This window comes from Pan troglodytes, chromosome 16 (genome assembly GCF_028858775.2).
Source record: "Pan troglodytes isolate AG18354 chromosome 16, NHGRI_mPanTro3-v2.0_pri, whole genome shotgun sequence".
Taxonomy (NCBI): Eukaryota; Metazoa; Chordata; class Mammalia; order Primates; family Hominidae; genus Pan; species Pan troglodytes.
The window spans coordinates 55,028,489-55,050,874 of NC_072414.2; the positions used below are offsets into that span (position 1 = coordinate 55,028,489).

General features: G+C 47.2%; 1 protein-coding gene across 30 annotated transcripts in view; it reads left to right on the top strand.

Annotated features, from left to right (window-relative positions):
• The first annotated feature begins 4,518 nt into the window (after window positions 1-4,518).
• The window catches only part of TPM1 (tropomyosin 1), a 29,274-nt gene continuing 11,406 nt past the window's right edge, over window positions 4,519-22,386 (top strand). For 8 of the 30 annotated variants that reach the window (XM_054666997.2, XM_001173584.6, XM_054666994.2 and 5 more), the window contains exons 1-4: window positions 4,534-4,788; window positions 5,554-5,679; window positions 18,852-18,985; window positions 21,430-21,547. In XM_054666997.2, the coding sequence (XP_054522972.1) occupies window positions 4,675-4,788; window positions 5,554-5,679; window positions 18,852-18,985; window positions 21,430-21,547 (492 nt within the window). In that variant the 5' untranslated portion in view covers window positions 4,534-4,674. Of the gene's footprint in view, window positions 4,789-5,553; window positions 6,001-10,219; window positions 10,569-18,851; window positions 18,986-21,429; window positions 21,548-22,386 lie in introns of those variants that run through there. The other 22 variants (XM_009429297.4, XM_009429293.3, XM_054666999.1 and 19 more) reach the window with 13 other exon arrangements.

The window sequence follows — 22,386 nt, forward strand, 5'->3', positions numbered from 1 at the left end:
GCCTTGATGGTAGCATCACAAACCCTTGGGAAACACAACTCCCCAGTGTTTGAGGAGAGCATGCCGTATCTTGTTCCAGGGACACTGAGTCGTGAGCATAAAACGCTGCATTCCAAAAGAGACGAAGAAGCAGTCGTCTCTCCGTTTAATTATAGATTCTTCACTTTCCCTTAATTGCTTCAGTCAGCACTGTTGACTCTGGGGGAGTCACAGTACACCGGCAGGGCTATTGCTGTTAAACAAGGGGTGACTATCAGGTAATGAGGTTTTCATTTTGTTTTTTCAAACAAACAAACCCTGATGTACATATTCAAGTGAGCATTCCTGTTAAAGGTGTCACATTGGGAAATGATGCTCATGTTGACTCTCCTTCGTAACCAAATATTGATAAATGTAGTATGACACATACAAGTGTTTTATGGAAGGAAAAAGGCAGTATATTTAATATTAAAGCTTTCCTAGAAAACCCGAGATATGTGATCCTCATAACTATAGAGGGCCCCAGGTGACCAACTGAGCTGATGGTCATGCCATGGGAAATACACATTAAATGACTCCCAAAGAGAGGGTTCTCCCTGCATCGTACATAAACACTTTTCCTACAGAAAAAGATCCATGTCTTTTGTCTGCTTCCCTGGATCCCATAAGCCCTAAATGTCTTGCACACAAAAGGTGTCCAATAAATATTTGGAGACATTTGTCTTACCCTATCACAATACTTATATTCATTCTTCATGAAATAAGACACAGAGCCCATATTTTGAATGGAAACAAGATCTTTTGAACCTAGATTTGTTACCTTACCTTCCCAGACTTTCTTGTAAGTCAGTAAGAAAGCTGGACTTGTCAGTCATAAAAAAAAATTGTTCAACAAACATTCATTGAGAAATGACTGAATACCAAGCACTGGAGAAATCTGGAAATTCCAAGCATGTTCGTGGTGATCACGTAGAGCCTCTAGGCCAAGAATGTTGAATGTTGTGCAGGCTGTCATGCCACCATGATTTGGTAAGCTTTTTACTTTCAAGGAATATAGACTCGCTTATGTAACCTCAAGAAATACAGGGGGTTATTATAAGGACCCCTGGAACTGAAATTTGGTCATATTCTCCCAATCTCTTTCTCTAAATGGTGCTTCTGTTTATCTTGATATGCCTGCTTCATTCTTTCTCTATAATCACTTCTCTGCTTTTTCATAACTTAGCTGATGCATGCCTATTGTGCTGTATTAGTCAGGAGAAGCTAGTTATGCTTCAGTAACAAACAACCCCCAATCTCAGTGGCCTAAAATAACAAAGATTTATATCTTATTCTCACTACATGTCCACCAAGGGTTAGTTGGGGGGAAAGAGGGAGCCACTTGAAAACCCACAATGACAGAGCAGCCACAGTCTTGAAAAATGAACATGGTTAGTCGTGAGCTCTTCCACAGTCTTGAAAAATGAACATGGTTAGTCGTGAGCTCTTTAAGTATCCACCAGAAGTCATTTCTGCCCACGTTTCCTTGGCCAAAGCAAGTCAAATGGCCACAGCCAACTTAATTGGGTGGGATGTACAATGCTACCACGACATTGACTGGGGAGAAAGCCTAAAAAATTGTGAATAACCTTAATCACTTTTACACGTGGCATTTCCAGCCCGACACTGCAATCCCTTTTTGTTTCAGCAGCCACAGCTAGTGATTCCCATTTTTCACGTTCCTTAATTCAAACTGCAATGAAAGAAGCTGAGTGGCGCAGTTCATCATTGCCTGACAAGCCACAACGCCAAGTCCCTGGTTAGTATTTAGATCCGTCCTTGAGTCGTGGCCAATCAGCCAGAGAACAGGGATACACACTACATACAGCCTGTGACTGTCCAGCCTACCTCTGGAGAGGACCAGGAGACCTGTTCACTACAGAAGAATGTGTTATTTAAGTCATGACGTTTTGCTTGTCCTAGCTTTGTCTTAGCCCTTGGTGACAAAAAGGTCATGGGTGGTATAGCCCATGAAGCTGACTTGGGCCTGACACATGGCAGAATCTCAACACGGGTTAAAAGAAATGATTGAATTCAGGACCTGCTATGTTAACCCATCAGTCTAGAGATCAATGATGTGGTACTAAGGGATTTTAAAAGTTAGCGTTGTATAGCTCCATTTCCATACTTTGACACCATAGGTTTCGACCTCTGAATATAGGCCCTAGGTGAGGGAGTCTGGGAGAGGAAGAGGTGAAAAGAAGAGACATCGATGGCTTTAAACTATACAATAAGGTCTGAATGTCTGAATCTGGAATTCAAGGCCCTTAATCATACAGCCCCAAGCTTCCTTTCCAGTCTCATGCCCCCATTCACCCCCAAAATCCTACTGTCCAACCACCACCAAACATTCCTTTTTCTTTCCTTGGCGCATACAACGGCCCTCCTCTCTAGCTAACTGCTACCCTTCCTTTAAAATCAGTTTAAAAGCCATCACCTTTTCAGAGAATTTTTTCCCATCTGCTCTGACCTAGTCATTTCTATTTCTTCCTCGTGTGAATTCTTAACACCTTTCTCATGCCAAACACCTGGAGGACATAGACCTGTGCTACTCATTCTTTGGATTCCAGAGCCTAGTACCTGCCTAGTATATAGCAGGTACTCAACAACCGTGTGTTTAATAAATTGCTTGTAGCATGATTTCATTTAAGGAAACTTTAATGAGTCCCTCGGCTACATATGGCACAGTAAGAAAAGAAAAGTCAGTAACATGTGGTCCCGCAAGGAGTTTCTCTAGTTCAGTTGCCTCTTTTTATAAGTGAGAAAAAAGGCTTAGAGAGATTGTAACATGGCTAAGGTCACACTGCAAGGAAGTGACCAGGCCAGGTCTGGATCCCTGGAACTGACTCCTAACTCCCTATTCTTGCCTCCTCTGCTGAGCTCCAACCTGGGGAGTCAGCTCCCTGGAGTCCACGCATCTGGATATCGTCCACATGCCTGGAACTTTGTCACTGTTCCGGTGGCTGGGTTGACACACCGTGATTAAAGGGCTCTGGTCAATTTCTGTGCCACGCAGCCCCTATGCTAATGGTCAGATCTAATGTTCTGACCATTAGGTCAGTGTATCTTTTCCCTCCTGGGCAGTTAGGTTAGTGGAAGAAACCCGATAAAATCTTGGAGAGGAATTTGATCATTCTCTGAAGGACTTACAAGTTGTTTGGCCTGCCTAATCTGCTCAGATACCGTCCGGGGAATATTCGGTAACCATGCAGTACAGACTGTGAATTATTCTGTGGGGACTATTAACAAGACCCTCACCAACCCTGCCTCAGCTGATCTCAGGGCTTGGGGGCAGCCCCCCTCCTTCCCTCCCACTGAAGCTCTGAAAAAAAGCAGCCTTTCCCCCTTGGGGGATGGGAGGAGTAGTTAAAAATAAGAAGTGTTGGGGGAAATCCTCCTCCTTCCAAGCACAGCTCACCCGGCAGAGCCTCCTCAGAGTTGCGGCTGCGGATGCAATGACTTAGCCAGGTTAACGCCGATCCCATGTTTTCCGAAACCTGGCACCTAAGCATCTCACATGGAAGGCCGACTCCCTAAAATCAGTGCAAGAAAAATGATAACAAGTTATATCCGGAGGGACCTCGGGGATTATCTACCCGCTGGATTTAAAGTTGAGGAAGCCGCGGGCAGCAAACAAGGTCTCACAGTTGCTGGTGGCAGAGTAGAGACCACAGACCAAATTGCCTAAGTCTAAACTCAATGTTCTTTCCCCTTAGACTGCCACCCGCACACACACGCACACATGCACACCTTTTTGGAGGCACTGCACAGCAAGCACAGAAGTACGCCACTGAGTCCTGTGTCCCTAAAGTATTTGACTGTCCCTCCGCTGGGGGAAAGGGCAGGCAGAAAACAAGACTCCGTGTGCTGTCGCTGTGCCGCCCCCTGCCTCTCTGACCCGCGCCCGCAGAGAAAGTCTCAAGAGCCGCCCCAGGCTTTCTCCCACGTTCTCCCTTTCTCTGCTGCAGTTGAGTTTCCAGAGCGTAAGCGCGCAGGATGACACCTGGCTGGCTGAGAGCTGCCGGGGAGGCGCTGGCGGGTGCCGAGAGCGCACTGACCCTGACGCAGGGTGCGGCACGGCTGGGAAGCCCCCGGGCCTTTGGCTAAGCGCGCCGGAGGACGGCACAGGGGGGCGACGCGCATCCACCACCTGGTCCGCGCTCTCCCGGCCTCCGGCAGCTCAGGGCGGGCTCGGTTGGGGACCCTAATGGCTGGGTGCCGGCCCTGGGAGAAGGGGACGCGGAGGGCGGAGGGTTGCGCCTCGGCCCCGGCTCAGCCCCAACGCCCTCTCCCTGGCGCGCAGGTTTAGAAACAGGGCGGCCTCTCCGGCCGCCGCCTCGGCGGCTCGGGTCCCCATATATAGTCATATCCACCGTCAACTGGGAGGCCGGCGGCCGGCAGCGAATGGGCGAGCGGCCCCCGCGGGAGGAGCGGGGAGGGGGCACGGGGCGGAGGGAGGAGAGGAGGAAGGGGGGCAGGAGAAAAAAGCTTTTCCAAAAAAGTATTGGCTGTCTTGAGGAATGCGGTCGCCCCCTTGGGAAAGTACATATCTGGGAGCAGCAGGCGGCTCCGCGCTCGCACTCCGGCTCCTCCGCCCGACCGCGCGCTCGCCCCGCCGCTCCTGCTGCAGCCCCAGGGCCCCTCGCCGCCGCCACCATGGACGCCATCAAGAAGAAGATGCAGATGCTGAAGCTCGACAAGGAGAACGCCTTGGATCGAGCTGAGCAGGCGGAGGCCGACAAGAAGGCGGCGGAAGACAGGAGCAAGCAGGTCTGCGCCTCCCCGGCCCTGCGCCCGCGCCCAGAGCGCCGGGACTCGGGCCTGGCACCCCCGGCTGGATCCCCACCCCGAGGACTCGGGGAGCCACCACCCTACCCCCACCACCACCCAGGGCGGCCAGGGCGCGCGTCTGGAAAGAAGGAAGGGAAACGCAAGAGCCAGGCTTAGTCTAACTTTGTAGTCTGGTCTGAGGACGCTTATTTCCCTTCTCTGGTTCCCATGGCCCGCGAAATCAAGTCCTAGAGGCGCTTTATTCTCAGGACTGGGAATCAGTTTGGGGGAGGGAGGAGGACACCCGGTTCCCGGGGACGTTTGAAGGAAGGGCGAGGGATGGAGAAAGGGGGTCGAGTAACTCAAGTGTTAGAAGTTCGTTGACTTTTGACTGGGGAGAAAGGAACCTTAAACTTGGGGAGGAGAGGGGAGTCCTGGAGTTGTTACCTAAGAACAAAGATGGGGCGGAATGGAGGCTACAGCCCGAAAGCCAGGCCAGCAGTGGCGTTCTTCTGTGTCCCCAAGTAGTGGACTTGAGCCCGCTGAGACCTCGGCAGGAGTCTCGTCCCAGGGCAGGTGGGTGTGCGGGGTGAGCCGCGGAGCGGTTCCAGCTCGGGTAAAGAGGAAGTTACCTCGGGTCCTTTGCACTCCAACTCGGCGGCTCCCCGAGCCCGAGGGGCCCCAGCCAACCCGACGCCCGTGTGTTGTGTGTGTCTAACACCCGGTCCGTGCCGGCCGCCCGCGCCCGCCCGCCGCTGCCCCCAGCTCGAGGAGGACATCGCGGCCAAGGAGAAGTTGCTGCGGGTGTCGGAGGACGAGCGGGACCGGGTGCTGGAGGAGCTGCACAAGGCGGAGGACAGCCTCCTGGCCGCCGAAGAGGCCGCCGCCAAGGTACCCGGGGCGCGCGGCACGGCGTGGCGCACGAATGGCTAACTCTTTCTCTTTCTCTCTCTCCCTCCCTGTCTTTCCCTCTGTCTCTCCCGCTGTCCCTGTCCTTCTGGTTCTGTGCACCCACACCCCTCCCCTTCGGGATCACGCTGCCTGCTGCACCCCCCTCCCTCCCTGTACCCCCTGGCCAACTCCCAGCTGGAAGATGAGCTGGTGTCACTGCAAAAGAAACTCAAGGGCACCGAAGATGAACTGGACAAATACTCTGAGGCTCTCAAAGATGCCCAGGAGAAGCTGGAGCTGGCAGAGAAAAAGGCCACCGACGTAAGTGCACGCTCACACTGCTTCCCTCACCTCTTGCCTGCGTGGCCACTCCGGGGTCACCACAGGGCTGGAGAGCAATGGAGGAAGTTTACCTTTTCCTGCTGGACACCTGCACACAGCCCTGCCATGGCCCAGAGCATTGGATGCCGCCTCTGACTGCTACTGCACACATTCATTTATATTTCATCCACTCCTCTCTTCTTCTCCTTTCCTTTACCTCCCTGGGGGTGGAGGTGGGTGGATGAGAGGCTGGGAGAATAGAGCAGCTGAAATTGGACTCTGGAGGTGAACTTCACCTCCCTGGTGGCAGAAAACCCTTGAGGTGTCATCACCAAGGTTTGTGTAGAGAATGCCAGGTTTTCTTCACTTTCTTTCCTTTTGCCATCTCCAGTGGGTGGGAAGTTCTGGGTTTGGTGGTGGGGCTAGTCAGGGTTCAGAGAACCTGGCCTCTAAATGAAAGAAATGACACAGCGGTACCTTTACTTAGATGGCTGCACTTCATGGTGGGGCACAGAGGCACTTTGAGGCTTCCTTTCTCATTAGTGTAAGCCTTAATCCACCCCTTAAGATCTGCCTGGGAAGATGATACTTGCTTGGGTCTGCAGTCTGAAGGCACTAGATCCAGAAAGTAAGCTGTGAGTTATATATAGCTCAGTGCTTTATATGGTATAGTGAGCTAGCTGCCCCCTGCCCCTCCTGCTGGCCCCGCCCCCACCTGTCAGCCTTCTGACAACCACCACATAGTTGCAGGGGTGATGCACACAGCTAAGGCTCTCCTAAGCTCTTTGTCCACTGCCCTTTGGAAGCTTTTTAATTGAGGTCTTGCCTCTTCTGCCTCGGAAAGTCAAGCCAAAGGACCAACTTCTTTTCACACCATTGGATTCCATTCTAAAAGCTAATTAAGCCTAGAGGCCCAATTAGAAAAGAATTCCTTGGGAAGTTGGTAACAATTCCAAGAATGTGTGAGCACCAGGGAAAGCTATGCCAGCAGTTGAAACACTGAGAGCAACAGCAGACTTTTTTATATGAAAGTAATATGCAAATAACTGAAGGGTCTCAGGTCTTGAAATTAGCAAAGTCTTTTGTAGCATGAAAGGCTTGAGATGTATATCCAGGTGTGCTTTGTAAATGAGAACTCCAGAGAGGACATTTAGGATCTGACAAAAAGAAATTTTCAGTGAAAATCAAGCTTCCTGGAAAGGGGATTTGGGGGGAAGCACTGATTTTGCTAAAACATTTAAATTCTAAACTACCTGGCTTTGGAAAAAGAGCCAAAAACCATATATAACTCTGAGCCTACTTTGTATAATGCAGATCAGATGCCTGCTCTATATATGGCTAAATGGAAGATGCCTGCCTCCCGCAAATTCTCCAGCAGGACGTTTATTTAGCTTTTTCAAAAGAGCTGCTAATAGATCAAGGAAAGATATTCCTTATAAGGAAAAGAATGCAGAGAATTTGAAAATAGCCCAGTAAGACTGAAGGCAAAAGAGGGAGAAAAAGGTTACTACAATTCTTAAGGGAAAAAAATAGGATAATAATTATTGTAACTATGTAGTGCTAACATGTCTTTATTGAAAAGTCTTGTTGAAGGGAGCACTGGAATGGGGTGGGGCAGAAATGGGAAAGAAGTTATTTAAAGTCAGCTGGTGTGGGAAGCAGCAGGGGAGGGAGCTTCTTGAATCTTGTTTTGGTTATTTTTCCCACTGGGAAACTGCCCCTAAATCTGGCATATATGGCTTTTTTGGTAGTGTATTGATCACATTCCCTTTTAGGACACTTTAGGTTGTCTGGAGTTTGGAGCCCGTAGGAATATTGAAGAAGTTAGTGAAGAAATGCTATACAGTCATTTGTTGATTAATGAAGGGGGATAAGGTCTGAGACATGTGTCATTAGGTGATTTATTCATTGTGCAAACACCATAGAGTACATGGTACTTACACAAACCTAGAGGGTTTAGCCTACTAAACACCTAGGCTACAAACTTGTACGGTGTGTTACTGTACTGAATACTGTCAACAATTGTAACACAAATCACCAGGCGATAGGAATTTTTTAGTTCTATTGTAATCTTATGAGGCTACTCTCATATATGCAGCCCCTCATTGACCAAAACATCATTATGCAGTGCATGACCATATTGAGAGTATTAGTTTTTTATTTACTAAAAAATAGTCAAAACTTGAGGAGGAAGAGACAGATGTCACTAGAAGAAGGGAGAAGTCCGGTAAGGGAGAAGTCAGCTTCCTGAGGTGGAATCGTATTACCTTTGGGATTAGGACATTTCATTGTCATTATTCACCAATGTAAAACACTTTTACATTTTTCTACTATTATTACTAAAAACATTTTTCTACTACTTTACCGATGTACTTTACAAATCCTATTCTGGAAGTGGGCTCTACCTAGCTTAGAAGATTGTCATTCAGGAGTAGTATCCCTGATGGTCTTGTTTCGAATTTTGTGTTGTCTTTCCACCTAAGTCAAAAGTGAGGCTGAAGGGGATCGAAGACTCCATTTTTTTCTGGCCCCCAATCTCTTCCCCAGTAACTGTGATATATCTGATATTTATAGCATATGAGTCTTTATCCCTTTGTAGGTCTTTACTTCTTAACTTAGGGATTCTCAACCTTCTCTAAACATAATCACTTAGGGAGCTTTTAAAACCCAAAGTTAGGATGCACCCAAAGCCAGTTAAATCAGAATCCCTGGGGATGCAACCCAGGCGGCAGCATTTAAAAAATACCCAAGTGCTTCCAACCTACAGACAAGGATGAGAAAACTCTCCTAAACTCTTGTATAATGACATCGGCATGAAAATGAACTCACCTGAAACTGACCTTCCCAGGACATTAAGTCACTAGTTGGCTGCTTATGGCACTTGCCAGTGTCCAGCAGTTTCCTGGCTGCTCCTGGAGGTTGCCAGACACCCGGTTCCCCCATTCTCAATGTTGGAGGCCCACAGTCTCTGCACTTAGGGGACCAGCTGTAACCTCCCCACCTGACCAGATGAACCGCGGGGAAACAAAGCGAGAAGCTCCCACCTACAGGATGCAAGGACCCAAGCTGGGATTTGTGAGAGTCTCAGCAGAGGCTGTGAGGAACTCCACAGAAAATGAGTCAGGAAAGCAAAAGTTCCTTGTTAGGGCTTGGAGGAGGAGAGGGTTGTCAAGCATGTTTTCTTTATTATTCCCACACATAAGGGAGCTGGCTTTAAGAGCTTTCTGTGACAAACCTGAGGAGAAAAAGCCCTGAGACTTAGAAGGCATTTAAGAATACAGCTCAAGGGGGAAATCGGTGGAGACTGTATCTGCGGTGGTTTTCTCCACCTGTACCCAGAGGCTCTCTCATAGGGTTCTGTGGCTTTCCTTGGGGTGCCTTTTAAAGGCATCCCAGTCCAGCCCAGGACTGATTGGATTCCAGGAGATCTCAGAGGCTGGTCTGACACCAAAGAAGGCTGTAAAGAGAAGAGACCATTTGGATGACTGTTTTCATGGAAAGTGAGCCCCAGGGAGGCTGGCCTGAGATTACACAGCTGATTATGGGCCTCAGCCTGATTCTTAAAACAATGCTTGTGTATTTCTTAATCGTAGCTATCATTTGCGTTTTTAACTATGTACAAGGTATTGTGCTAAGCGCTTTATAGTCCTTCATAATTCTCATAGCAGCCCCATGGGGAAAGTACTATTATTATTCCCACTTTTACAGATGACGCCCAGAGAAGACAAGTTATTTGTCCGAAGTCACGCAGCAGGAAACTAGGAGCCAGAGTCAACCTAGGAAAACTGCATTTAGAACAGGAGGTCTAACCACTGTGCTCTACACGCGGGTGGTTTTCACTTCGTGAAGTTTTGGGGAATGGGGGTAGTGTTTGGGTTATAATCTTGCGGTTGGGATCAGGCCCTTTAGGGCATATTCCGGCTCCAGACCCGCCGCTCAGCTTCTCTGGCTCCTGGGCATGGGAATCTGGACTCGGGAGCGGAGCGCTCCCGCGGCCAGCAGGAGTCGCTATTGCCCTTAGCAGCCAGCTCCGTTACCCCGGGTCACCACGGCGCCGCGGAGGGGCCCTAGAAGTGGAAGCCAGAGCCCTAGTGCAGTGGCCTCCCGGAGCGCCCAGCTCACCAGGTACCCCCGCAGCGCGCCGGGAGCGCCTTTCTCCCCGCCGCCGCGAGCATGCGCAGTGCCCCCAGCCAGTCCCGGGATCCACGGCGCGCGCCCCTCCCAGCCGCGCGCGCCCGCCTGCGGTTTGTCTGCGCAGCCCTGGAGGCCGCGACTTCCGGACTGCTCCTGGCCGCAGGGGGCGCCGCCGTCGCACTGAGAGGCCTGGGCGGGGCGGACCGGCGCTGGGCAGCCAGGACAGCCGCGGCAGCCGGGTCCGCAGGGCAGCAGCCGGCCTCTCCCACTGCAGCCCTCCCGCCCGCCTACCGTCCGGCGCGATGGCGGGGAGTAGCTCGCTGGAGGCGGTGCGCAGGAAGATCCGGAGCCTGCAGGAGCAGGCGGACGCCGCTGAGGAGCGCGCGGGCACCCTGCAGCGCGAGCTGGACCACGAGAGGAAGCTGAGGGAGACCGTAAGGGATACACCCATCACCCCGCAGCCCCCAGAGGCGCATCCTCCCCGGGCAGCCCCGCGGCGCCCCGCAGGGCCCTCCTGCATGCCCCCCCCGCCTGCGGGCCCCGGTCCCTCGTCCCCACGCCTCCAGGGCGCACCTGGCGCACCTGGGCCAGCTGGCGGCGGGCTCTGGGGAGGGGCCCGGCCTGTTCTCCTCAGCCTTTGTTTTCCATCTTGCTGATCCAAAGTAAACGCTCCCAGGGGAAACGGGTGGTGTTGAGAAGGTTCTGGAAGGAGCATTTTCCCAGGGAAGGTCTGTTTCTGGGGTGGTGGCTTTCGGTCGTGTCTGTGCGTCCCCGGGAGGTGCACTTTGCGCTGCTGGCTTGCTTTACTCTGAGAGTGGAGAGGAAGGAGGTCCTTCCTCTTGGAGATCCGTACTTTGAGAAGGGGCGCCGACAGGTCAAGTGGGAGAGGCACTGTGGACTTGGGGCCCGGGGATGCTACACTCCGCCGTTCCCGTCGACCCTGTGGTTTCCCGGCGGCCTGTGTCTCCGAGGCGGTAGACAGACATTGACAGCTTGACAGCGCCGCGTTCTGCTGGAAGAGCTAACATATAGTGCAAAACCCTTCACCCGTCCCTTTTTTCAGCAGTCCTCCGCCCCTTTTCTCTCATACAGATAGATAATCCTTTGTTACCAAGTCTTGGAAAAAGTTGGCGAAATGTCAACAGTTATTGGGTGTATTCTCTTGCGGGCTTCCCCTCCCCCTTGTTAAATGTAATACCTGGCTTCCTTCCTTTCTTCTAAGGCAAATGTATCCAGCAAACACGAACAGGATTTCAGAGGTAGTCTAGTATTGGATATTTGTCGATTTTGTGTGTGTGTGTTTTTAATGAAGATGCTGAAACAAACACCTTGGGAGTTTTATGACAATTGATAGTATGATGTCCTGCTGTGCTTAATATACGGGGTTGTTCTGAGTTGAGTAAATCGTTCTGGTTAAGTGTTTGTAAATGGCTGTATGGCTGGCCACAGAAACTTCAAGACCTGAAATGGTCCTCTTCAGAGGAAAGCTCAACTAGAGAAAGTTTCAGATAAAATACAAGCAGGAATAAGAAAATTAATAGGCAAAAGAGAATTCTCAGTATTTGCTTTATAGGACGAGTCAGCAAAAGTCCTGTGGATATCCCTGAACTTGGCTGGGTGGTAAACTAATTCCGACTCCCTAACTGGCTAGTAGCTGTCCTTGAACCATTAGAACTATATAGAATATGATGGATAAGAACAAGAACTTTGGACCCAGACTGTCAGAACTTGAATCCTGTCTCCACTACTTACTAGCAGTGGGCAAGTTACTTAATCTCTGTGTTTCAGTTCCCTGTGTGTAAAGTGTGGATAGTAACAGCATCTACCTGTCGGTTAAAGGAGTTACTATGTAAAGACAGTACACTGATGCTTGGCGCAAAAGGGTAAGTGCTGTGTGCCCGCTGTCATTAAAACTGCACAGCCCTGGCAGCCCAGTGCTCCTTCACCTTCAGTTCCCTACCCAGCAAGGGGTCTTAAAGATGGCCTGCTCATTTCATGACATCATAAAACACTTCATTTACTGCTTTTAATCAACATTTGTTGGGGCGGGGGGCTTCAATGAAGAGGAAGTGGGCGGGCTGGTAGGCATGTTTGATAGGTTGAAGTGGTATCAGTGGTAGAAGTCTGAGGTCTCCTCACCCTGCTAAGAAAGAGTATGTGTGACCCTATGCGGGAGAGCCTTGTATTGGCTCCTGGCCTAGTGATTGATGTTAGACACAAAAGATAAATTTTATGAAGGGCACATTATTACTTGTATTCTTACCTTCTCTTTTGCACATCGTTTTTATAACAGAACTCTTCCTGTGCCAGTTGGCTAAAGATAATACTTTCGTTCTTTTCACGGCTTTATATCAAAAGTGGTTTAAGTAGTTTCAATTTTTTTAAGTAATCTTTGCAAACAGTCTACCTGGGTGATTGATTGAACACAGAACCTTTTAAGACAGCAACTTGAGGACTGGATCAGACCATTGAAGAGAGACTTTCAGGCTGCAAGTTGTTCCTAACTTCTGAAATTGGAACTTAAATGTAGCTAACTTAGGTATTTAGATGTAGCTTGGGCTGTGAGTTAAGTTAGCAGTAACAGTTTCTTTTGGCAGCCAAGATAAAGGTTTAGTGACAAAACCATGAGCCACTGCAAAAAATATTTGACCAGAGAGTTGGCCTAAATTCAAATACTCAGACTGTAGTTAATAGGCCCTATTAAACCAGCCCTTACCTTGGAAAAAGCAGCCATCCCTTACTTCCTCCTAGTCTGTGTTTCCAAGGTGTGTGGATCCTTCAAAATGTTGGAATGAGGCTACTTTGCTTGACATGATTGATTCCAGATCTTGTGACCCACTAGGGTTATGTTTGCTTTTTTTCATTATTTAAAGAAAAAGGCAGGAAGAATCTTCCTTTCTGAGTAGTATCCAGCAAACAAGGAGACAGGGAGTTGTGGCCAGAAGGTTCTTAATTAGTAACATGATTAAATCATGGGAAATAACCAATTTACAAAAATTCCCAGCACTTTCCCTCTTTACACTTGGTAAATATTTCCGGGATAGGAAAACCGAGGGTGCATTTTGTGCTTGCATTGGCACTCCCAGAGTGGCTGTAACTGGAATGTATACTCTCGATTTCCGCTTTCATATGTAGGCAAGGCAGAGGCACTACAATGCCTTGTTCATGTCTGTTCTCCCTCATTATACAAATATGCCTCATAAATTATGGGCTTTGGCACACACACAGGAGGTTGTGTTTATCTGTTATCCATGGGAGTGCCCCTTAATGTCATCAGTGTTTTCTTTTTCCCCCCCTTTCCTTACCATATAAGGGCAGAAGTTTAGCTTGGCTGTGGTCACTTGGTCTTACACAGCAAGTTGGGTGAAACCTTCTTCGTATAACTACAGTTTGCATGAAATAAAAAGACCTGACCTTTGATCATCCCAAGTTCCACTCCAGTTCAGTCAGGACTTTGGAAACATATTCCAGAGGATTGATTTCTAGAGTGTAATATTCTCCCACCAGTATTTTTTCTTAATAACCTTAACTGGAATACTTTTTTAAAAAGTAAAAGTCACTGCCATTTTTAATTTTCTGTTGTTGTATTGGCTAAAACATCTGGATTTCATGAAAATCTAGGCCTCATAAAATTTTTTTTTTTTTTTCAAATCTGATTGGGATAATATTATACTATGGTGGGGTGGGCATGCCCTTGATTTCTATATAGTACCATGTTGGGGTGGGGGAATGGGGTGCCTGCCCTTAGAGGAGGGTCATATGCATTGTAAGGCACCTCAAGTACAGAGCACCAGGAAGTTACTTAAAAACATCTGCAGGAGGACATTGGTAGCCTTTACTAATACAGCAGTCTCTTTTTTGAGTAGTTCATTAATTGTTAGAACACAATAGCACTTTTGAAATAAAAGAAACTAGCATCCCAGATTGAAAGACTTCACTGGCAGTCAGCACATGGGCTGCTGTTAGAAGAAAGCTAACTTGGCTGGGTGCAGTGGCTCATGCCTGTAATCCCAACACTTCGGGTGGCCGAGACGGGTGGATCACCTGAGGTCAGCAGTTCGAGACTAGCCTAGCCAACATGGCAAAATCCCATCTCTACTACAAATACAGCAATTAGCCGAGCATGGTGTCACATGCCTGTAATCCTAGCTACTGGGGAGGCTGAGGCAGGAGAATCGCTTGAACCCGGGAGGTGGAGGTTGCAGTGAGCCGAGGTCATGCCACTGCACTCCAGCCTGGGAGACAGAGCTAGACTCCATCTCAAAGAAAAAAGAAGAAGAAGAAGAAAGCTAACTCAGTACACTAAGAGTGATTTACATGCCTGCAAATAATTTGTGTCTGGGGTCTTGACCCTCCCCAAATGCCTTGTTATTTATATCTCTGCTTTTAGATAGCAGATGGTCATGTGTCTATGGGCTTGTACCGGCAGAGGCAACAGCAGGTCCTTAAGACTCCCCAAGTGCCATGATGAAAAGAACCTTAGAAAATATTGAAATAATCTCAAAACTTAAAAAAAAAAAATACCAGAAATAAAAGCTAGTAAAGGTGAGAGGTGTGGGGCTTTTGGAACATAGAGCATAATAAATCAGAATAAAAAGTAAAAATAAGAAAGAGAAAAAAGTGGCCCCGATTAAATTATAAAATTAAGCATATCTTGAATTCTAACGAGCCAAACAAAAATTCTGCTAGGCCAGTATAATAGGGCCTGCAGAGCCTGTCATGGGTTCAGGGTTTTCCCATAAAGATAGGTGTACCTCAGATACTACTCCTAGGTCCTGGCTTTAACCTCAAAGCCCCTCTGCCTGTCCTGCTCTGAAACCTCTGGGGCAGTAGGCATTGACTTCTGGGCTAGGGAGTAAATGTTCCGTGTCCTTATGTGAGCTTCCTATTACCCATTAGCATTGTTTTATGAAGTTTTCAATTTTATATCCTGCCTAATTTCAAAAAGATTGTGATAATCACTTTAGCAGATGATTTGCATTGCAGCAACTGTTCTCCCAGTCCTGGTTAGGATCTGTGCCTGAGGCCTTTTTTGGGGAGTTGGGGTGGGGGCCGGAGAACATCTCAATCTGATCTCAGGAGAGATAAAGACACAGGAGTGAGAACTGCCAGTTCCAAGGTTTCCGTGATGTTCCGGGAAGCCAGGAGAAGTGACATAGTGGAGAGCCGGCATGCTGGGAGCCTAGTGACTTGGATTTTAATCCTGTCTCCCACTGATGGCTGTATGGCCTCCACATACTTCTGTGCCCAGGGTCAGAGTTCCCTCCTGCTGCCTGTTTTTAGTCAAGAGCTAGAAGAATAGCCAGCTTCTTTGGGTGGTGGCAAAGGGGATTGTTTATTTATAGTACAGATTCCTGCCCTCCCCCTTTGACCTCCTGAATCAGAATCTCTAGGGACAGGGCCTGGAAGTTTGAATTTTTTTTTTTTTTTTTTTTTGAGACAAGAGTCTTGCTCTGTCGCCCAGGCTGGAGTGCAGTGGCATGATCTCGGCTCACTGCAGTCTCTGCCTCCTGGGTTCAAGCAATTCTCCTGCCTCAGCCTCCTGAGTAGCTGGGATTACAGGCATGTGCCACCATGCCTGGCTAATTTTTGTGTTTTTTGTAGAGACGGGGTTTCACCATGTTGGTCAGGCTGGTCTCGAACTCCTGACCTCATGATTGCCCGCCTCGGCCTCCCAAAGTGCTGGGATTACAGGCGTGAGCCACAGCGCCCAGCTGAAAGTTTTTTTTTTAATGCTCATCTCTGAGTTGATTCTGACACTCAGCCACTTGTGGGAATTGCTGATCTGGACAATGCCGAGGGATCCTTCTAGCTAAAAAATTGAGACCCTATTTTTTGGATTTACAGGGCCTCCTCAGGAAGGGGCAGCCACTCTCAGGTCTGCTGTGTGTGGCCTACCATTCCTCCCACTATATCACAAACTGGCACCTAGAAACTGGTCTCCATGCCCAGTCGTTGCTGGGGCACCCTGTATGAAGCCCTGCTGGCTGGTATTGCTGTAGGACATATTCTCTGATGTCCAGGAGTCTGAGGTTCTACAGAATGCCCCTGGGGAAACAGGAGTGGCATTTAGACAACAGCATTCTGTAAACACAGTGCCAAGAGCTAAGGGAAAGAATGGGGGTGGGGGTGATCGGAGGGAAGACACGGATGGATTGGTAGGGGCCCTTTGGGTAGGAAGATCTCATGTGCAAGGCTGGAATGAACATGAGGTGCTGTCTCCTTCCTTTCTGGTGACTCGGCTGTGTGTGGAGCTGGGGATAGAGACCTGTCACCCAGAGGGTTCTTTCCCCAAAGCATAAACAGTCGTCTTTCTGTGAGTACAAAGTCCTTGAGGTTTAGGCCCAGATCTAAAGCAGAGCAGAGAACTTGGAACTTGGTAGCTTCAAAAAGGTTTTGAAAATCTTGCTGGCATTTCTCTAATAGGCCATAGCCTCTGTAACAAGGTTATTTGCCATCATATTGAAAATGATAAGAAAGGGGGAAAGAGAAGAAAGTGTACAGTGCTTTTGAGTACATAACCTAGACACTCTATGGAGGCTTTTTGTTGTTGTAGGGCTTTTGGTTTGTGTGCTTGGTTTTTTTGTGTGGCTTTAAATTTTGTTTTGTTTTGTTTGCCCTTTGTTTTTGCTTCCGCTTTGAGTCTCCCCCCCCACCCTCAAAAGGAATAGAATTTTACTGGAAAATGAAAATATAGAAAAGTGAAGAAATCTTACCTGACCCAAAAGTATATTCTTAATATATACATCCTTCCAGTAATAGTAATTAAAAAAAAAAAGCCTAATGGTTTTTAAAAGACACTTCCCTACAATTGAGAGATTTGTTATCCTATTACCCTCACCCTTCAATACACACACACACCAGAAACAACAGTCATCTGCCAGTAATTCCTAGCTGGGTCCAGTTACCAGCTGTGCACTGATAATGATTTACTTTGTAGGCAGTACAGTTGTAAGTGCTCTTCCTCTGATTTATTTCACATTTGCCCTGCTCCCTGCCTCCATCAACCAATTACTACATTTTTGTCAAGATAAAAGTGTATTTACATGTTTTTATAGAGTCCTTCACCGTGGTTGGAGATGCCCTACTCACCTCTCTTCCCAGATAAGACTTGGCATTTAAAATCTTACAAATCTAGGTGAGCAAAGAGCTGAAGGTTCTCAGATTCCTTTGATTAAAGACTATGACCACAGTTTCTAACTACATTTGCATTTCCAACTCTGTATTGTGGATCCATAAGCTGAGAACGTTGCTTTTATTAAAATTAGGTTGGTTTTACTCATCTTACTGAGCCCATACTCTGTGCAGAGAACTGTGAGTTCTCTGGATGTGAGCAGCTTACAGTTCAATGACAAAGACAGGGCTGTGTGTAGAGAAATTTGTTATCCTATTACCATGGGTCCCTAAGTGTGTATTGTAATTTCTAGAAAACTCCTAAGTGTTCTGAAAACCCCACCACCCCTTAGTGAACATACATTCAAAGTGGATGAGGATATTTTACCTGATTAGTAAATTCCATCTCCCACTTCCATGCACAATATTTAAACAGCCACCAGTGCAAGTGTGTATAATGGACCATCATAGTCTTATAAGTGTTCTGAGGCTCATAGCAACAATTTCTTATGACAGGAAAAAAATCATTGCCTCTCAAAGAAACCAACATTTTATTTCAGTGACAGATAACAAGTAAAAACAGTACTTGTATTATTTTTCATTTTAGGAGTTTGATACTTTTCTTGTATTAACCTTGACTTCAAAGAAAAATCATAGGCTTACATCAAAAACACTTGGGAAATTTGTCTTGGCTGTGTTCCAATGAGGCCAGTTATTCTAAAAGGGGTTATTGGATTGTGTTGGGCCTTCATGTGGTGTATTTTAGAACCACTGAATTTTAAACTATTTAAGTTCCTTTGTAAGGATCCTGTGATAAAGTGGCTTGAAGGAAAGAGTTGAGTGAAACTCTTGAGTCCGATTTCTGGCTGTACTGCTATTGTCTTACATGGCTGAGCCTGGGTAAGTCTTGTCTCAGTTCACACTTCAGGCCCCCAGTGAGTGAGGTGGCTGTGATGACACTCTTGTTTAACAGGCAAGTAAAGCCAGGGTGTTGAAATCTACGGAAGTGAGCCGGGCGCGGTGGCTCACGCCTGTAATCCCAGCACTTTGGGAGGCCAAGGCAGGTGGATAAGGAGGTCAGGAGATCGAGACCATCCTGGCTAACACGGTGAAACCCCGTCTCTACTAAAAATACAAAAAAATTAGCCGGGCGTTGTGGCGGGCGCCTGTAGTCCCAACTACTCGGGAGGCTGAGGCAGGAGAATGGCGTGAATCCAGGAGGCGGAGTTTGCAGTGAGCTGAGATCGTGCCACTGCACCCCAGCCTGGGTGATAGAGCGAGACCCTGTCTCAAAAACAAAACAGAACAAAAAAATCTACGGAAGAAAGGAACCATGTGAAAGAGCGTTTGCTAATGATCTGTCTGTCTGATGAGAATTGTGTGTATAGATTTGTGTATACACAAATATGGATGTTCACTGTATAAATCAATGTGTAAATGTGTCCGAGAACTCCAGAGTTGATGAGGGCTTGTAATGCACTTAAAGGTAGCTCACCACAAGACAGTCTTCCTATCTGAAATCAGCATTGCAGTCCCAGCCATTTCCTGAAGCTACCACCCTCACTTTCTCCCCAACTCTGAAATGCTTTTCACTCTCTACCTAGGCTGAAGCCGACGTAGCTTCTCTGAACAGACGCATCCAGCTGGTTGAGGAAGAGTTGGATCGTGCCCAGGAGCGTCTGGCAACAGCTTTGCAGAAGCTGGAGGAAGCTGAGAAGGCAGCAGATGAGAGTGAGAGGTGAGAATGCCTCATCAGCCATCTTTTGCAGCTGCCTTTCCTGGTGCAATAAACCGGAGGGCTCCTGTGATCTTTGAGGTTTAAGAATTTTTCAGTCCCCTGGTGATGGGATCATTTCCTCTATTGATCCCAGGTATAACTCGGTTGGTTTTGTTCATTTAGCATTAGTGAAACACCTACTATGTCCAAAGCACTGTCCTAAGCCCTAAGGTTATAAGGAAGAAGATGATCTTGTTCCTGCCCTCACAGAACTCACCATCTAATGAGGGAGACAGACATGTAAAGGAGAAATGTCAGGGATACAAGTTGGCCCTTTCACTCCTACTGACCACAGAGCAATTGTGCATTTTTTAAAGTGTAACTTTATTTTATAATATACAAGGAGGCTTAGGTGTAAATAAAGGAACTGTGGACTATTGGTTGTCAAAATAGCTTAACAAATAGGTGGAAGAAAAAACACAAAGCAGAAACATGGTCTGCAAAAGTAAAATATTTTGGACTTGGTCTTAGTAATACACACAACACACATGCACACAAATAGTCAGATGCTCGTGTGTTCTGAGCCCACCTCCACTGTAATCTGGCTGTAGCTGAATTATTACTCAGATTCAGCTTTGTGGTAGTAAAGGAAAGCATGGTTCGTATAGACCAGCACAGCCTTGTGTGGTCTAAAAGGCATTTTCCCTTATGCTCAACTGTTGGAAGTAAGGATTTGCCATATTGCATAGAAGTACTTCAAGAGAGACTCCATGAGGTGAGAGAGCGTTCTGCCGCTTGAGGGATGGCATAGCATGAAGGGGCTCAGAGCACTGAATGTGTATCTGTCTGTGCTGTGACCTGGGCAAGTGAATGCAGTCAGTCATCTTGTCCATTTCTTACTCTTTGAAGTGACCCTACCACCAGGTACCAGGTATAAAGAGTGATTTCAGACTTTAGGATTAAAGAAGATTTTTAGCTAAACTTTTTAGGCCATTATTCACCGCTGCTTAGTGTTTCTTCGCTAACCAAGCATTTTGGACTTCTTTAAGATGACTAAGCATCTTACAGTATACGCATAAGAGCAGTTTTGTGGCTGACTTCTTTCTGAAATATACTTGTTAGTGTGCCTTAAAGGCAGTCTGGTAATGTTAGACTTCGGAGTAAAGGGGACTTGGGGATCATTTAGTCCCTTAGTTTTACAAATGAGAAAAGTAGGGCTCAGAGGCTGATGTGACTTGCACCAAGGCTCACAGCATATTTGTGGCTAAGCCAAGACTCCGACCCAGATCTCCTCAACTGTATTCCAATGCTTCATCAAAAGATAGTGGGCCAGATGTGGTGGCTCACACCTGTAATCCCAGCACTTTAGGGGGCCGAGGCGGGCAGATCACTTGAGGCCAGGGATTCGAGACCAGCCTGGCTAACGTGGCATAACCCCTAAATCTACTAAAAAATACAAAACTTAGCCAGGCGTGGTGGTGCACACCTGTAATCCCAGCTACTCGGGAGGCTGAGGCAGAAGAATCGCTTGAACCCAGGAGGTGGAGGTTGCAGTGAGCCAAGATCACACCACCGCACTCCAACCTGGGTGACAGAGCGAGACTCTGTCTCAAAAAATAAAAATAAAAAAATAGTGGTTCACTTATACTGCCTACTTAAATTTTGATAAATGAATTCCATTTTACATGACTTGTTATTCCATATATCTGTAAAATATCATAGGTCAGTTAGTATTTTTCTGAAACATTACACCACGCTATAGGACCCTAATATACACCATGCCATAGGACCCTAATACACTCAGTGTAGAGGACAGTGTCAGGCCTGTCTCCCAGCATTGCTGTCATGAAAGGGTTCCATTACAGGTAAAACTTAATTTGAAGCATTCAGTTGAACCATAGGAAATTGCCATTATTACTCGTCTGAAATGGTCAAATATCAGCATTTTTGGTGGACTTAATAGTTTATTAAATCTAACATTAAGTCTAATATTTTTGTTTATGGGTGGCAGGGTAAGAAGATTCTTTGTAGAAAGAGGTATATAAAGATAAGTTTGATTTTGTTCTAGCTTTGGTTCATGTGCAAGCTGAGGCTTCCCACAGGAAAGGCAAGAAATCTCATTATCTTTTTAATAGTAAAGCATATTGGCTTTTCCGGTTTCATACCGCCAAGATTCAGACAGATTCCTGACATGGTACCTTTCATCATCATTAATGTTAGATGCCTGATAGTTTCATCAGTACTCAAAGTGAGAGAGTTCACTCACAGTGAACAGAGAGAAATGTGTCTCTCTTTTCCACCTTTAGCTCTGGAAATTGTTGTTTCCTGGTTTGGAAAATAAAAGTAGCTCTGTGCTCTATTTTGGTCTACCACTTACACTAAGCCTCACAGGCCACAGCAGTGCAGTGTGCATTTGGGAAGTTCAGCTCTAAATCTTGGGTTTTCTTGCTTGTCTTTCTTTTCAGAGGCATGAAAGTCATTGAGAGTCGAGCCCAAAAAGATGAAGAAAAAATGGAAATTCAGGAGATCCAACTGAAAGAGGCCAAGCACATTGCTGAAGATGCCGACCGCAAATATGAAGAGGTCAGATCCTGGGGCCCAAAGCCTTGTGGACTCCCAGCAGTGGCCTTCAGGAAGCCGGGGAGCAATGCACAGTCTTGATTCCCGAGTGAGGCCATCTGCTTTGTTGGCAGAAATGGGTGGTTTTGAGAAGCAGAGTTCCTTTGTGTCCAGAAAACGGTTCTAATTTTAATCCTGCTAGGGGATCCCAGGCTTTTTCAGGAAGCCGATCAGTAGCACTGGGAAGAAGGACCAAAACTCCTCTCCCCCAACCACAAAGACCTGGACAAAAGATCTTTGGCCGGAAGGGAGAGTTGGGCCCTGTGTCTTGTGAAAGGAGGCTCTCATGCTGTCATGGTGCAAGTCATTTCTTCCCAGAGTGACCTGGCACATCCAGATTGGGCAGCTTAGAGACCACAGACAGTTTCTCAGTGGATTCACAGAGGCCTCTCTCCTCAAGGGTGGTAGAAAACTATTATCAACGCAGGTTTTCAGCAGAATTTGCTCCTGGTCGTGTCCCCATGAAAACAGCCTCCTGTGATAAGAGGCAACATGATTATTAAGGTTTCTGTTTTTTCCTTATTGGATCACATCGTGGCTATCCTGAAACAGCATTGCCCCTCCTTTTTATTACCATTATTACCTTCAGATTACACTATGCTCACAAGTTTTGATCTGCTTCAGAGGCTCCCTTCCTCTCTCTGGTTCTTCCACTAAATACAAATTTGATTTTGTCAGTTATCTCACCAACTTGTCTCACGTTAGTGTCTCTTGTATTCTTCCACTGCAGTAAGGAGGTAGATGCACAGATCAGCCATCAAATTGATGGAGTTCTTAGGTTTACTTTGTTTTCCTGGCAGCCC